This window comes from Schistocerca gregaria, chromosome 6 (assembly GCF_023897955.1).
Source record: "Schistocerca gregaria isolate iqSchGreg1 chromosome 6, iqSchGreg1.2, whole genome shotgun sequence".
Lineage (NCBI taxonomy): Eukaryota > Metazoa > Arthropoda > Insecta > Orthoptera > Acrididae > Schistocerca > Schistocerca gregaria.
In genome coordinates, this window is record NC_064925.1 from 312,552,017 (window position 1) to 312,568,765 (window position 16,749).

General features: G+C 43.9%; 1 protein-coding gene across 1 annotated transcript in view; it reads right to left on the minus strand.

The window, feature by feature from the left end:
• Positions 1–107: 107 nt before the first annotated feature.
• The window catches only part of LOC126278264 (SNAPIN protein homolog), a 28,892-nt gene continuing 12,250 nt past the window's right edge, over positions 108–16,749 (minus strand). Inside the window, exon 3 of the mRNA XM_049978267.1 lies at positions 108–224. Within this exon, the coding sequence (XP_049834224.1) occupies positions 108–224 (117 nt within the window). The remainder of the gene's footprint in view (positions 225–16,749) is intronic.

Sequence of the window (16,749 nt, forward strand, 5' to 3'; positions counted from 1 at the left end):
TGCCCAGTTGGACAAATCAAAATATTTTAACAAAGCAAGAAAGTCCTATCACAATCAAATAATCACAGCAAATAAAAGATGCATCGGCATCTGATATAAGATATCCTTCACTGTATTGAAGGGTTTGTTGCCTCCAGTGGTGAAGTACTTGGTGTTGGATCGAGTAAAGCTCGTCGCCGTGCTGACTCTTTCTCTATCAGCAAATGAACTTTGTTCAGTCGATCCTGTAAACAAGACGAATATGTTTGTATTAACAAACAACACCACCACTATTTATATGTTTTACAAGTTCTGTATCATAAAGGTATCAAAACAACTGTTGAAAACTATGCCAAGCTACAGTCATGGGAAAAAGGATTCGTATACCATTACTCATGTAGAACAACTTTATTTACTAGAGTTAAAAATCACAGCCAGGGATGTGCTTTGGCATACTAACAGTATGGGGTATCCTCCCTAACCTGTAACTATAAAAGAGTTAACTAAATTAGCCTTCTGCAAAAAGTAAATAAAAATTCTGTACCAAGTGGCTTCACACAGTATGGGAAAAGTAGTCATACAAACAAAATTATAATTTACATAAATATAATGACAATACTTTGTACGCATTCCTCCCCTGTGTATCATTTCTGTTAACCTCTTTGGCATAGAATGAAACAGATTTTTAGTAGCCTCTGAAGCGATACTTTGCCATTCTTGTTGTAGACAAGTCTTTCTATGTAATTCATGTTTTCTGACAGTTACTTCAAGCATACTCCAAAGAGACATTCAGTCAGATTAAGGACTGCATTAGAAACTTGAGAACATGGCGAGTTTGGTACAACAACACAGACGAACACTTTCCACAGTATGCTTAATGCCAGTGTCTTGTCGAAAGTAGTAAACTGTGCCTAAACCCATGCTATCAACATTTTTTTGCAGATTTTCCTTTACGATATTTCAATACTGAAATCTATCCATGTTACCAGATATAGCCATACATCCCCATATCATCATTCTTACTCCACCTTGCTTCACAATGGGTTGAATGTGATTGTGATTCTGTTCAGTATTTGGTCATCTCTACACCAAAATTCTGCCATCATTTACATTCACATTCAATTTAATTAAATTTACTATCACTAGGTGTAAGATAGATACTGCCTACAGGAAAAGAGAACCACCTGTATGAATATCAAGAGCTCAGATGGAAAACCAGTTCTAAGCAAAGAAGAGAAAGCAGAAAGGTGGAAGGAGTACATAGAGGGTCCATACAAGGGCGATGTACAGGAGGGCAATATTATGGAAATGGAAGAGGATGTAGATGAAATGGGAGATATGATACTGCGTGACGAGTTGCCAGATCACTGAAAGACCTGAGTCAAAACAAGGCCCTGGGAGTAGACAACATTCCATTAGAACTACTGATAGTCTTGGGAGAGCCAGTGCTGACAAAACTCTACCATCCGGTGAGCAAGATGTATGAGACAGGTGAAATACCCTCAGACTTCAAGAAGAATATAATAATTCCAATCCCAAAGAAAGCAGGTGTTGACAGGTGTGAAAATTACTGAACTATCAGTTTCATAAGTCATAGCTGCAAAATACTAACACAAATTCTTTACAGACGAATGGAAAAACTGTTAGAAGCCGACCTTGTGGAATATCAGTTTGGATTCCGTAGAAATGCTAGAACACATGAGGCAATACTGACCCTACGACTTATTTTAGAAGATAGGTTAAGGAAAGGCAAACCTACATTTCTGGCATTTCTAGATTTAGAGATAACTTTTGACAATGTTGACTAGAGTACTCTCTTTCAAATTTTGAAGGTGGCAGGGATCAAATACAGGGAGCAAAAGGCTATTTACAATTTGTACAGAAACCAGACGGCAGTTATAAGAGGGACATGAAAGGAAAGCAGTGGTTGGGAAGGGAGTGAGGCAGGGTTGTAGTCTATCCTCAATGTTATTCAATCTGTATATTAAGCAAGTAGTAAAGGAAATAAAAGAAAAATTTGGAGTAGGAATTAAAAATCATGTAGAAGAAATAAAAACTTTGAGGTTTGTCGATGACATTGTCATTCTGTCAGAGACAGCAAAGGACTTGGAAGAGCAGTTGAATGGAATGAACAGTGTCTTGAAAGGAGGATAAAAGATGAACATCAACATAAGCAAAACGAGGATAATGTAATACAGTCGAATTAAATCAGGTGATGCTGAGGGAATTAGGTTAGAAAATGAAACACTTAAAGTAGTAGATGAGTTTTACTATTTGGAGAGCAAAATAATTAATGATGGTCAAAGTAGTAGGGAGGATATAAAATGTAGACTAGCAATGGCAAGGAAAGTGTTTCTAAAAAAGAGAAATTTTTTAACATCAAGTACCAATTTAAGTGTCAGGAAGTCGTTTCTGAAAGTATTTGTATGGAGTGTAGTCATGTATGGAAGTGAAACACGGCCAATAAATAATTTGGACAAGAAGACAATAGAAGCATTCGAAATGTGGTGTTACAGAAGAATGCTGAAGATTAGATGGATAGATCACATAGTCATAGCTAATGAGGAGGTACTGAATAGAATTGGGGAGAAGAGAAATTTGTGGCACAACTTGATTAGAAGGAGAGATTGGCTGGTAGGACGTGTTCTGAGGCATCAAGCAATCACCAATTTATATCAGAGGCCAGAGTGGAGATACAAATTGCAGAGAGAGAGCACGAGATGAATACACTAAGCAGATTCAGAAGGATGTAGGGTGCAGTAGTTACTTCAAGATGAAGAAGCTTGCACAGGATAGGGTAGCACGGAGAGCTGCATCAAACCAGTCTCTGGACTGAAGACCAGAATTTGCTTTCATCTGCGAACAGTTCTTTGTCTCAGAAACTTGTGTTCTTACTTATATGCTCTCAAACAAATTCAAGTCTCAATTTCTTATTGTTCTTGCTGAGGTTTTCTTCTAAATACTCTAGATATATAGCCTGCAGTAGTTAAGATATAGTGAGCAGCCCTCGGTATGACTTCCTTCCTGAACAGATCATTAACACATGCAGACAATGCAGAAGCTGACAATGTGTGGTCTTTTTGACCATCCTTATTAACATCTACATCTATACAGATGCTCTGCAAATCACATTTAAGTGCCTGGCAGGGGGTGAGCATTGAACCCCTTCACAATAAATCTATGATATTCTACTCTTGAACAATGCGCAAAAAACACCTATTTCATTCTGTGTGTGTTCTAATTTCCCTTATTTTATTATAATGATCATTTCTAGCTATGTAGTTCGGCGTCAACAAAATATTTTCGTATTTGGAGGCGAAAGTTGGTGATTGAAATTTCATGAGAAGATCCTGCTACAATGAGAAATGCCCTTGTTTTAATTATGCCTACCCCAAATCCCTTATCATGTCTGTAACACACTCTCTCCCCTATTTCTCAGTAACACAAAATGTACTGCTCTTCTACACCTACATGACTACTCTGCAATTCACATTTAAGTGCTTGGCAGAGGGTTCACTGAACCACAATCATACTATCTCTCTACCATTCCACTCCCGAACAGTGCGCGGGAAAAACGAACACCTAAACCTTTCTGTTCGAGCTCTGATTTCTCTTATTTTATTTTGATGATCATTCCTACCTATATAGGTTTGGCTCAACAACATATTTTTGCATTCGGAAGAGAAAGTTGGTGACTGAAATTTCGTAAAAAGGTCTCGCCGCGACGAAAAACGTCTTTGCCGTAATGACTTCCATCCCAACTCGCGTATCATATCTGCCACACTCTCTCCCCTATTATGTGATAATACAAAACGAGCTGCCCTTTTTTGCACCCTTTCAATGTCCTCCGTCAATCCCACCTGGTAAGGATCCCACACCGCGCAGCAATATTCTAACAGACGACGAACGAGTGTAGTGTAAGCTGTCTCTTTAGTGAACTTGTTGCATCTTCTAAGTGTCCTGCCAATGAAACGCAACCTTTGGCTCGTCTTCCCCACAATATTATCTATGTGGTCCTTCCAACTGAAGTTGTTCGTAATTTTAACACCCAGGTACTTAGTTGAATTGACAGCCTTGAGAATTGTACTATTTATCGAGTAATCGAATTCCAACGGATTTCTTTTGGAACTCATGTGGATCACCTCACACTTTTCGTTATTTAGCGTCAACTGCCACCTGCCACACCATACAGCAATCTTTTCTAAATCGCTTTGTAACTGATACTGGTCTTCGGATGACCTTACTAGACGGTAAATTACAGCATCATCTGCGAACAACCTAAGAGAACTGCTCAGATTGTCACCCAGGTCATTTATATAGATCAGGAACAGCAGAGGTCCAAGGACACTTCCCTGGGGAACACCTGATATCCCTTCAGTTTTACTCGATGATTTGCCGTCTATTACTACGAACTGCGACCTTCCTGACAGGAAATCACGAATCCAGTCGCACAACTGAGACGATACCCCATAGGTCCGCAGCTTGATTGGAAGTCGCTTGTGAGGAACAGTGTCAAATGCTTTCCGGAAATCTAGAAATACGGAATAAACTTGAGATCCCCTGTCAATAGCGGCCTTTACTTCGTGCAAATAAAGAGCTAGCTGCGTTGCACAAGAGCGATGTTTTCTGAAGCCATGTTGATTACGTGTCAGTAGATCGCTCCCTTCGAGGTCATTCATAATGTTTGAATACAGTATATGCTCCAAAACCCTACTGCAAACCAACGTCAATTATTATATGTCTGTAGTTAGATGGATTAACCTACTACCCTTCTTAAACACTGGTGCGACCTGCGCAATTTTCCAATCTGTAGGTACAGATCTATCGGTGAGCGAGCGGTTGTATATGAGTGCTAAGTAGGGAGCTATTGTATCAGCGTAATCTGAAAGGAACCTAATCGGTATACAATCTGGACCTGAAGACTTGCCCGTATCAAGCGATTTGAGTTGCTTCGCAACCCCTAAGGTACCTACTTCTAAGAAACTCATGTTAGCAGATGTTCGTGTTTCAAATTCTGGACTATTCCATTCGTCTTCCCTGGTGAAGGAATTTCGGAAAACTGCGTTCAATAACTCCGCTTTAGCAGCACAGTCGTTGGTAACAGTACCATTGGCACTACGCAGCGAAGGTATTGACTGCGTCTTGCCGCTTGTGTACTTTACATACGACCAGAATTTCTTCGGATTTTCTACCAAATTTCGAGACAATGTTTCGTTGTGGAACCTATTAAAGGCACCTCGCATTGAAGTCCGTTCCAAATTTCGCGCGTCTGTAAATTTTAGCCAATATTCGGGATTTTGCATTATTCTGAACTTCGCATGCTGCTTCTGTTGCCTCTGCAACAGCGTTCGGACCTTTTTTTGTGTACCATGGGGGATCCATTCCATCTCTTACCAATTTATGAGGTATGAATCTCTCAATTGCTGTTGCTACTATATCTTTGAATTTGAGCCACATCTTGTCTACATTTGCATAGTCAGTTCGGAAAGAATGGAGATTGTCTTTTAGGAAGGCTTCTAGTGACACTTTATCCGCTTTTTTAAATAAAATTATTTTGCGTTTGTTTCTGATGGATTTGGAAGAAACTGTATTGAACCTAGCTACAACGACCTTGTGATCACTAATCCCTGTATCAGTCATGATGCTCTCTGTCAGCTCTGAATTGTTTGTGGCTAAGAGGTCAAGTGTGTTTTCGCAACCATTTACAATTCGCGTGGGTTCGTGGACTAACTGCTCGAAATAATTTTCAGAGAAAGCATTTAGGACAATCTCGGAAGATGTTTTCTGCCTACCACCGATTTTGAACAAGTATTTTTGCCAACATACAGAGGGAAGGTTGAAGTCCCCACCAACTATAACCGTATGAGTGGGGTATTTATTTGTTACGAGACTCAAACTTTCTCTGAACTGTTCCGCAACTGTATCATCGGAGTCTGGGGGTCGGTAGAAGGAGCCAATTATTAACTTAATTCGGCTGTTAAGTATAACCTCCACCCATGCCAATTCACACTGAGTATCTACTTCGACTTCACTACAAGATAAACCACTACTGACAGACACAAACACTCCACCACCAATTCTGCCTAATCTATCTTTCCTGAACACCGTCTGAGACTTCGCAAAAATTTCTGCAAAACTTATTTCAGGCTTTAGCCAGCTTTCTGTACCTATAACGATATCAGCTTCTGTGCTTTCCATCAGCGCTTGAAGCTCAGGGACTTTTCCAGCACAACAACAACAATTTACAACTATAATTCCGACTGTTCCTTGATCCAAGCACGTCCTGTATTTGCCATGCACCCTTTGACATTTCAGCCCACCCTGTACTTTCCAGAGGCCTTCTAACCTAAAAAACCGCCCAGCCCATGCAGCCTCCGCTACCCGTGTAGCCGCCAGCTGAGTGTAGTGAACTCCTGACCTATTCAGCAGAACCCGAAACCCCACCACCCTATGGCGCAAGTCAAGGAATCTGCAGCCAACATGGTCGCAAAACCGTCTGAGCCTCTGATTCAGACCCTCCACCCAGCTCTGCACCAAAGGTCCGCAGTCGGTTCTGTCGACGATGCTGCTGTGCCTGGTGAGCTGTGCCTTCATCTCGTAAGCAAGACCGGCAGCCTTCACCAAATCAGATAGCCACTGGAATCCAGAGAGAATTTCCTCAGATCCAAAGTGACACACGTCATTAGTGCCGACATGTGCCACCGCCTGCAGCTGGCTGCACCCTGTGCTCTTCATGGCATCCGGAAGGACCCTTTCCACATCAGGAGTGACTCCACACGGAGTGCACACTGGATTTCTTCCCCTCCTTCGCCGCCATATCCCTAAGGAGCCCCATTACGCACCTAACATTGGAGCTCCCAACTACCAATAAGCCCACTCTCTGCAATTGCCCGGACCTTGAAGGCTGAGAATGATCCTCTGAAACAGGGCAGGCAGCTGCATCTGGCTCAGCCAGAGACAGTGCCTGAAACCGGTTTGTCAGACGCACCGGGGAGGCTTTCTGATCAGCCTCCGGGGATGCCTTTTGCTGCCTGTCACGCCTTGGAACGACCTCCCAATCAACCACAGGCAAGGGCTCAGCCCCACTGCGGGCAGCAACCGGGGCAACCATAGGGGCAGACCAATCTGGGGACAGACGTGACGAGGTTGACATCCCTGTGATACCCAAGTCCGGCTCCCCACAGTTGTGCCCATTGACAACAGCCTCAAGCTGCATGACCGAAGTCAGCGCCGCTTGCAGCTGTGAGCGAAGGGATGCCAAGTCAGCCCTCATCCGAACACAGCAATCACAGTCCCTGTCCATTCTAATCAATGTTGAACAACAGTTACTGTAACACGAGTCCATGCCTAGATAACGCAAGCGAAACACGCAAAGAATGTATCAACTAACCTGTACAAATGCCTAACGACTGCGCTACAATCTGCCTGAATTTACGATTAGAGTAACTAAAACTTGAAATTACATCTCCTATACGAAACTCACATGCAATTTAAGTAAGAATCTACGAAGTAAACACTAAAGCGCAATGCTACAACTGTCAAATACTATAATATGCCCGAAATATATGAATTAAACAATGCAAGTACCCAAAAACATGCAAAGAAATTAATTAAACTATCTAACAAATAAGTAAGCTAGGGGTATACGACTTGCTGCTGGCAGCTGCTTATCCAACGGCGGCAGGGAGCACACTGGCTGTGACCAACCGACACTGGCTGTTCAAAACAAAAACAGAAGACAAACGACTAAGCGAATTTACACTATTCAGGTACTAAGGCGCGATGCTACAACCCTCAAATACTATAATACGCCCAAAATATATGAATTAAACAATGCAAGTACCCAAAAACACGCAAAGAAATTAATTAAACTATCTGACAAATAAGTAAGCTAGGGGTATACGACTTGCTGCTGGCAGCTGCTTATCCAACGGCGGCAGGGAGCTCGATGTATTCCACTAATCCTATCTGATAAGGATCCAATACCACACAGCAGTACTACAAAATATGGTGGACAAGTGTTGTGTAGCCAGTCTCTTTAGCAGATCTGTTGCATCTTTGAAGTATTTTGCCAATAAAACACAGTTTTTTGTTAGCTTTCCCCCAACATTTTCTATATGTTATTTCCAGTTTACGTTGTTTGTAATTGTAATTGCTAAGTATTTAGTTGAATTTAAGGCCTTTAGATTTAAATGATTTATTGTGTAACCAAAATTTAAGGAATTTGTTTTAGCACTCGTGGATGACCTCACGCTTTTCACTACTTAAGGTTAAGTGCCAATTTTCGCACCATGCAGAATTTTTTCTAAATCATTCTATGATTTGTTTTGATTTTCTGATGACTATACTAGAAGACAAATGACAGCATCATTTACAAACAACTGACGAAGGCTGCTCAGATTGTCTCCTATATCATTTATACAGATGAGGAGCAGAAGAGGGCCTATAACACTACCTCTGGGAACGTCAAAAATCACTTCTCTTTTACTCGATGACTTTTCATCACTTATTACAAACTGTGATCTCTCTGACAGGAAATCATGAATCCAGTCAGATAACTGAGACAAAAATCACAAGCTGCTTGTGAGCTACAGTGTTAAAAGCCTAGTGGAAATCTTGAAATGCGAAATCAATTTGAAATCCCTTGTCAACAGCACTCAACATTTCAAGTGAGTAACGAGCTACTTGTGTTTCAAAAGACTGATGTTTTCTAAAACTGTGTTGACTATGTATCAATAGAGCATTCTCGTTAAGGTAATTCATAATGTTCAAACACTATATATGTTTCAAAAACCTGCTGCATATTGACATTAATGATGTGGGCCTGTAATTTTCTGGATTACTCCTATTGCCTTTCTTGAATATTTCATTCTCTTTGTGTTAGCTACTATGATCAATTTCTTCTCTCATAATTAATGAGAGAATTTCTTCCTCAATACTATGGACTGCATAGTTGTCTGGCTTCTTCTAATAATATCACTTATTTCTGAAAATGATCTTCCCTTTTCATATTGGGAGATAACTATCTGCCCTTCCTCTGAAGTTGTTTCCATCCGTTTGTGGCCCATTTTGCTGTGCATGACATTCACCGCATTGCCAGAACTAAAAAGCATGAGGTGCAGCTTGCTGCTGAAGGCATCCTTTGCTGCAAGTGGTTTGTTAGCCATTTCTATGTTTACGTATCAAGTAGTGCACAAATAGTTTTTCTCCATAGTGTGAAGCCAGCTGGTAATTTGTTTAATTTTGCAAAAGGCCAATCCTTTCATATGTGCAAATTAGGAAGGAAACACCACACTGTTAGTTTACCAAAAACATTTATGTTTTTGACCTTTAAAGTTATTCTTCATCAACAACAGTGTATGAATACTTTTTCCTGTTATTGTAGAGGTCTGTTCAAGAAATTACGGAACATTCACAATTTAGCGCCAGTGGTTTATTGGAGTGAAACGCAGTTGGCATCCCTGCACATGCTTGTGTCCAATGTGTAACTGCCGGAAGTTTCACTGTTGTATGTCAGTTAGTTATTGTTCAGTGCTGTATTGAGTAGAGTGTTGAATCATACAGTTTGCGAATTTCAATATGGTAAGATTATAGGAGCAATGCGTCTGCATTAAATTTTGCATGAAACTCAAGAAAACCTTTACACAGACACATTAAATGATGCTGTAAGCCTATGGTGATAAGTGCTTGAGCAGTACTTGGTGTTACAAATGGTTCACACAGTTTAAAAATGGGCAGATGGAAGTTAAAGATGACCCTCGCTTAGGATGCCCTTCGACATCTACCGACAATGCTCATGCCAAGAATGTCAACAAAAATGTGCTTGTCAGTCAAAGCTGACTATTTGAGAAATTGCAGAAGAATGTAACATTTTTGTTGGATCATGTCTTCAAATCCTGACACAGCATCTTTGGATGTGTTGTCTTGCTACCAAATTTGTCCCACGGTTCAAGAGTCAAGACCAGAAAGACCTTCGCCTCAAAATATGTGAAGAGCTTTTGAATTGCACATATGAGAATAAGACGTTCCTTAAGAGAATCATAACTGGTGAGCAGTGAGTTTAGATTTTGTGGCATATGGTTGCAGGTGTGGTGGTTCTAAAGCTAAGTGATAACAATATTTTTTATGCACTATATTTGAATATTAAATTCAGTAGTTTCCAATCGTTCATCCAAATATTAGCAGTGTGTTTACATTTCTCAGCATGCTGTTGCAGATGTAGTGATTCTTAAGTTCTGACAAGGTTGTTTGTGCACTGTTATTCAGTTATTAAATTTAGTAGTTTTTAACAGTGTCTCATGCTGTTTCTGATGAAATAATGGTTTAATAAACTTTTGCCCACTGTTTTTTATAGAGTTGTTTGCACGTTGAAGTCATTTATTAAATTTAGTATGGTAGTTTGCAGTCGATGTTTCTTATTGTTTGTAGTGAAATATTTCAGTAAAACTTTCGCTCAACATGTTTAATTTCATTGAGTGTTCCAGTGGTCACTTGAATTTTTGTTTTGAGATATGAAATTGTGAGAATTTTTTGTGCTATTCATATTACTTGTGGTTTAGTAGAATTAATAACAGTAGTTGCTTTTTTAGTAGAGAGAGAAATTCGAGATTAATTAATTCTTTATTCCGCTCCTGGGATTGGAATGACTACTTACCCTCTCCCTTAAAACCCACATCCTTTCATCTTTCCTTTTCCTTCCCTCTTTCCTGACGAAGCAGCCGCCGGTTGCGAAAGCTCAAATTCTGTGTGTGTGTTTGTGTGTTTTATTCATTGTGCCTATCTACCGGCGCTTTCCCGCTTGGTAAGTCTTGGAATCTGTTTTTAATATAATTCTTTAAACAGTTCTACTATTGCAATTGAATTTAGATAACACAGAAATTTAGTTCTTTCAGTAACTGTTAACATTTTACCATGAATGAGAAGTGGGGGCCTTGTCGTAGGTTGGTAAGTAGTAGAGAGTGATGTGAGATATGTTCAAAGTATTTTCACTGGGGGGAATGCAGTGGCGAACCCAGCAAGCATTCTAGTGAGATCCTCTCCCGAAAAGGCAGAATTTGTAGTAGAAATAAGTTGATAGAGGAGCAGGAGCGTAAAATCTGTGCCCTTCAGGTGCAGTTACGAAATGCAAAGGAGGAACTAAATAGGGTGAGGAGGGTGATGCGTGAGAAACAAAATGGCAGTTTCTGTAGATGGCTAAAAACTCTGCTGTGAACAACTACATGATCCTAGCAATAAATAGTGTTCTAAGCCAGTAGGAGACATGAAAGCGTATCCCACCTTATCTATTGTCTTAGAACCATCAGTGTAGAAGATGATGGCACCCTGGAATTCTGCAAGGATGGCATGTACAAGAAGCCGAAAAACCACAGGAGTGACAGAGACCTAAAGGACCCAGGAATGGTTCAGTCCTAATATGTGGTCTAGGCACCATCCAAGAGGGGGCAGTGAGTGGAGATGGAGATCCTGAGAGAGAGAAGTGATATGCATTCTAACTGGCAATCCCACTCGTGGGCAGTTGTCATGAGGGAGACATCCCTCGTTTGCAAAGAGGTCAGGGTACACAGGATGGTCAGGGAATTGGTGAATGGTGATTGTATAAGAAACCAGGAGTTGACTCCATTGTATCTATAGAGGGGGAATCCCCATTTCTGTGAAGAGACTGTCAACAGGGCTAGTGCGAAAGGCACCAATAGCCAGAGGCACCCCACAATGGTGCATGTCAAGTATTTGCACAGTGGAAGAAGCTGCTGAGCCATTAACCTGAGTACCATAGTCTAGTCTGGAGAAGACCAGAGCATGGTAAAGATGGAACAGACTGGTACTGTCTGCACTCCAAATTGTGTGGGCCAGAGGCAGAGAGCATTAAGCTTCCGCATGCATGTAGTCCTTAAGTGATAAATATGGGGCAACCTGTCAGCTTTCTATTTTTGGACCACCACAGTACCTGTCAATAATGAGGGGGGACCCATGGATATGGGGACAGCAGTGACAGCAACATGGAGAATAGTGGCAGAGATGCCTTGCATGACTGTATCAATGCAATTCAAGAGGGAGGTGTTGAAGCGGAAAGTGGCCACCGTCGCAAATATCATCATGGGATGACCAATATAGGGAAGCCACGAGAGCAGGGAGGAGATCGTGAAATAAACAGCAGTAAAGGTGCCATGAGCGGCACTGAAGTGGGTGGAGGAACCATCACTGAGGAGATGCAAATCAAAGTCTCTGATAAGATGGTGAATTAGGCACTCCCCCACAGGGGATGGTATGCATTGAAGTCCCCAAGGAGGAGAAACGGAAGCAGAAGTTGCTATATTAAGGTAGACAGTTCAACATAAGGAAGTGGCCTATCTGAAGGGAGGTAGACATTACAAAGGGTAATTGCCATAGTCATTTGCTCTCTGTTCACTATTGTTTCCAGGTTGTTACAAAGGGGGATCTAGTCATTAATGACATTGGAGTGAATCAAAGTGCAGTCCCCGCCAGATGCTATCCTGGGGCTGGCATGGTTCTGACAGAACTCCCCATAACCATGAAATGTTGGAGAGTAGTCATCACAGAAGTGTGCTTCTTGAAGAGCAAGACAGAATGCAGAATGGGAGGAAACAAGATGTTTTATTTCCAGTACGTGAAGATAGTACCTGTTGCCACTGGATGATCATGTGGCAAGAGTCCAGGATAGACATAAAGAAGCCAAGAGGTGGTCATGTCACTCAGTCAGTGGTTGTCACTAACAAAGATGGGGTGACATCCATAAATAAGATGTCAGCCATGGGTTGTGAAGGGCAGATGGCGCCTCCAGGGAAGAGAGTAGGCAACCTTGGTGGGCACAGGTGGTGTGTTTCATGGCCAAGTTGTGGTAGGAGGCTTCCGGCCTGAGAAATGTCTGGGAGAGGGGTACTTGGGAGGGCAATGTGGGAGGGGGGGAGCCCCACCATCGGCAGGCGTCGAAGAAGGGGGGCGGGGGGACACACTTCTTCGGCCCAGGAGGGGGAGCGGCTCCTGGATGGGAGGTCATGGGAACTAAAGGGGAGGGGGACAGGCTGAGGTAAGGAAGAGGTAGGAGTGGAAAAGATTGTAACAGAGGCACAAGTTGAAGAAATGGACACTGGTTGGAGTCTCTCATATTTTTTGCGAGCCTCAGCATAAGACAGGGATCCAGGGCTCCGTACTCTTGGATCTTCTTTCCTCTCTTGTTAGCTGGGCAATCCGGCGAGCTAGGGGAGTGGCGCTCATGACAATTGACACACAAAGGTGGCAGAACGCAGGGGCTTCTCTCATAGAGTGGGTGTCTACATCACTACAGAGAGGGTCCGCAGTACAGCAGGAAGACATATGTCCAAAATGCAAGCATCAAAAGCACTTCGTGGGTGGTGGGACATGCGGCTTCATGTCTCATTTGTAGCACATAACCTTGACTTTCTCTGGGTGGGTATCCCCCTCGAAATCTAGAATGAAGACCCTGGTATTAGTGTGGCTGTCTTTGTGGCTCTTATGCACATACCAAACAAAATGAACACAGCACAGAGTTCCTGATCAGTTTGCATGATGAAGTCCCTATGAAAAATAACTTCCTGGCCCACATTCACAGATTGGTGAGGGGTAATAGACACTGGGACATTGCCAGGATGATCACAAGCATGAAAAGCTGTAGACTAGGTGGGAGAAGCAGCTTTAGTCAACAGGGAGCCTGACCACATCTTACTGAGAGACTCTACTTCACCAAACTTGTCCTTGATATTCTCCACAAAAGACAATGACTTTGTGGTGGTGAATGTGTCCCCATCGGTCCTAGTACAGATGAGGTAGCGGCGAAACTGTTCCATCCCAAGATGTAAAGCCTGGCCCTCCTCCCACGGTGTAGCCAGGAAGGGAAGGCTGCCGGATCATACAAAGCAGCATTCAATGATCCTTCACCATTCTAAGAGATGGCAATTTGAGAACAGGCAGATTTTTGCAGCTTGATATGCTTCATGCACCAAGCATCCACCCTGATACCACTCACCCTGATTAACGCTCTCCCCATGGATGCCACCCAGTCAGAGCCACCTGGCACAGCAGTCGTTGCCGGGAGTTCTGATGCTCTGGGAAGCAACCGCTCCTTGGTATACATGGAGAAGGAACAGCTCTTGTATCAGTAGTGTGATCCCTGTGTTGTCAGGGTCTCAGGCAGATGGGTGCACAACAGCCCGACCACATGGACTAGCCACTAGCTACATGTGCTGGTGACTTAGCAAGATGGAGTGGGCTACAGTGAGGAAGGAATGGGGGAGAGGAATCCACACCATAGACGCTAGAGTTGCTGCTACAGGGCACAGAAACAGAAGGATCCTGCTCCATGAGGTCCACAGAAGCATCAGCTGGCTTGTGCTGTTGGTCTGTGGAGTCCAACGCAGATAAACAGTTGGTGGTGCACACTGGTGACACGGAGGCTGGCCAGGCTAAGGTATCACGTGGCAACACCATCAAAGACAAACTTCAAGTCGGCAAAGGAGAAGACCATTTGCCTTTGGTGGATCCCCCTGGGGGATCTCATGCTCTTTGAAAGTTGCTTTCCATTAGAATGTTCTAAAAAGGGTAACAGCAGTAAAAGGAAGCCCAGGTGGCTGACTAGTGGCATAAGGATATCATGTACAACAAAGTGGGAATTGTATCAAATGTTAGAAATAGTCACAATCAAGCTACAGTATCCCATTGCAAACAGTATTCTAAGATGCTTAAAAATATTATTAGGAAGGCAAAGAGTATATGGTACACAAATAGAATAGCTAATTCACAGGATAAAATTAAAACCATATGGTCAGTCATGCAAGAAGTGTCTGGTCAGCAGCACAAGGTCAACGACATTAAGTCAGTTCATAGTAAAAACATTTCTGTTACTGACATGTCAGATATATGTACAGTATTTAGGGGTTGGGTTGGGTGTGGGATTGAAGGGACCAGACTGCTAAGGTCATCGGTCCCTTGTTCCACGATAAAATCACACGAAATAAAAACTGTCAGTCGTTAAAAACGGAGAACTGAGACAAGGGACGACACAATACAAGAAAGACAGACAAAGACCAGACAAACGGAACTAAAATCACACCGAGTGTGAAGGTGGTTGGCCGACCATGAAAATAAGGAAAAGCCAACCACCAAATGACATTAAAACCCACAGTTTAAAACCACAGGCCAAAGGCCCAAGTCAATACAGGAAATAAAAGGACAAACACTCAAATCATACGATAAAAACCCCCTGCCCGAATAAAACTCAACACGAAGTCCGCCATAGCAACGTCATCACATAAAAGGGCAGGGAGGGTATCAGGCAGCGCAAACGTCTGCCTGAGTCCTGTTAAAAGCGGGCAGTCCACCAAAATGAGGACCACCGTCAGAGCTGCCCCGCAGCGACATAGCGGTGGGTCCTCCCGGCGCAACAAATGGCCGTGCGTCAGCCACGTGTGGCCAACGCGCAGCCGGCAGAGGACGACAGAGTCCTTCCGAGAGGCCCGCATGGAGGAGCGCCACACACCGGTCGTCTCCTTCACCGCCCGAAGTTTGTTGGGCGTGGGCAGGGTGCGCCACTCGTCACCCCAGGCACCAAGCACTTTCTGGCACAAAAGCGACAGGAGATCACACTCCATAAGGCCGAGTTCCAGAGCCGGTGAACTCACTGCCTGTTTAGCCAGCGTGTCAACCCGCTCATTGCCCGGGATGCCGACATGACCTGGGGTCCAAACAAAGACCACGGAGCGGCCGCAACGGGCAAGAGCATGGAGCGACTCGTGGATGGCCATCACCAGACGGGAACGAGGAAAGCACTGGTCAAGAGCTCGTAAACCACTCAGGGAGTCACTACAGATGACAAAGGACTCACCTGAGCGGGAGCGGATATACTCTAGGGCGCGATAGATGGCAACCAACTCGGCAGTGTATACACTGTTCCCGGGTGCCAGCGACCGTTGCTCACAATGATCCTCTAGAGTAAGAGTGTAACCAGTGCGACCAGAGACCATCGAACCGTCGGTATAGGCCACGGCAGATCGGGGAAACTCGGCAAGGAGAGAAACAAAGCGGCGGCGGAGGGCCGGAGGAGGGACCGAGTCTTTCGGACCCTGTGCCAAATCCAGCCGAACGCATGGTCGGCGCACACACCAAGGGGGCACACGGAGATTGGCCCGGAAAACAGGCGGGAGAGGAAAACACTCAATCCCACACAGTAGAGCCCGGATGCGAACCGCGATCGTACACCCTGACCGGGGCCGCCTGTCGGGAAGATGGACGATCGAGTTCGGGAACAGGAGACGGTAGTCGGGATGCCCTGGCAAGCTACAAACGTGGGCAGCATAAGCGGCCAGAAGTCGGTCGCACCGGATCCGCAATGGAGGAACACCAGCCTCCACAAGTAAGCTGTCAACAGGGCTTGTCCGAAATGCTCCTGTGGCGAGTCGGATCCCGCAGCGATGGATGGGATTCAGCAATTGCAATGCTGATGGCGATGCCGAACCATAAGCCACACACCCATAATCAAGGCGGGACTGGATCAGCGCTTGATACAGCCGGAGAAGGGTGGACTGATCGGCACCCCATCCGGTGTGGCTAAGGCAACGGAGAGCGTTTAAATGCCGCCAGCATGTTTGTTTAAGCTGCCTAATATGAGGCAGCCAACTCAACCGGGCATCAAAAACCAGTCCCAAGAACCGATGCGTCTCTACCACAGCAAGAGGTTCACCGTCAAGGTAAAGGCGTGGCTCAGGGTGAACCGTGCGACGCCGGCAGAAATGCATAACG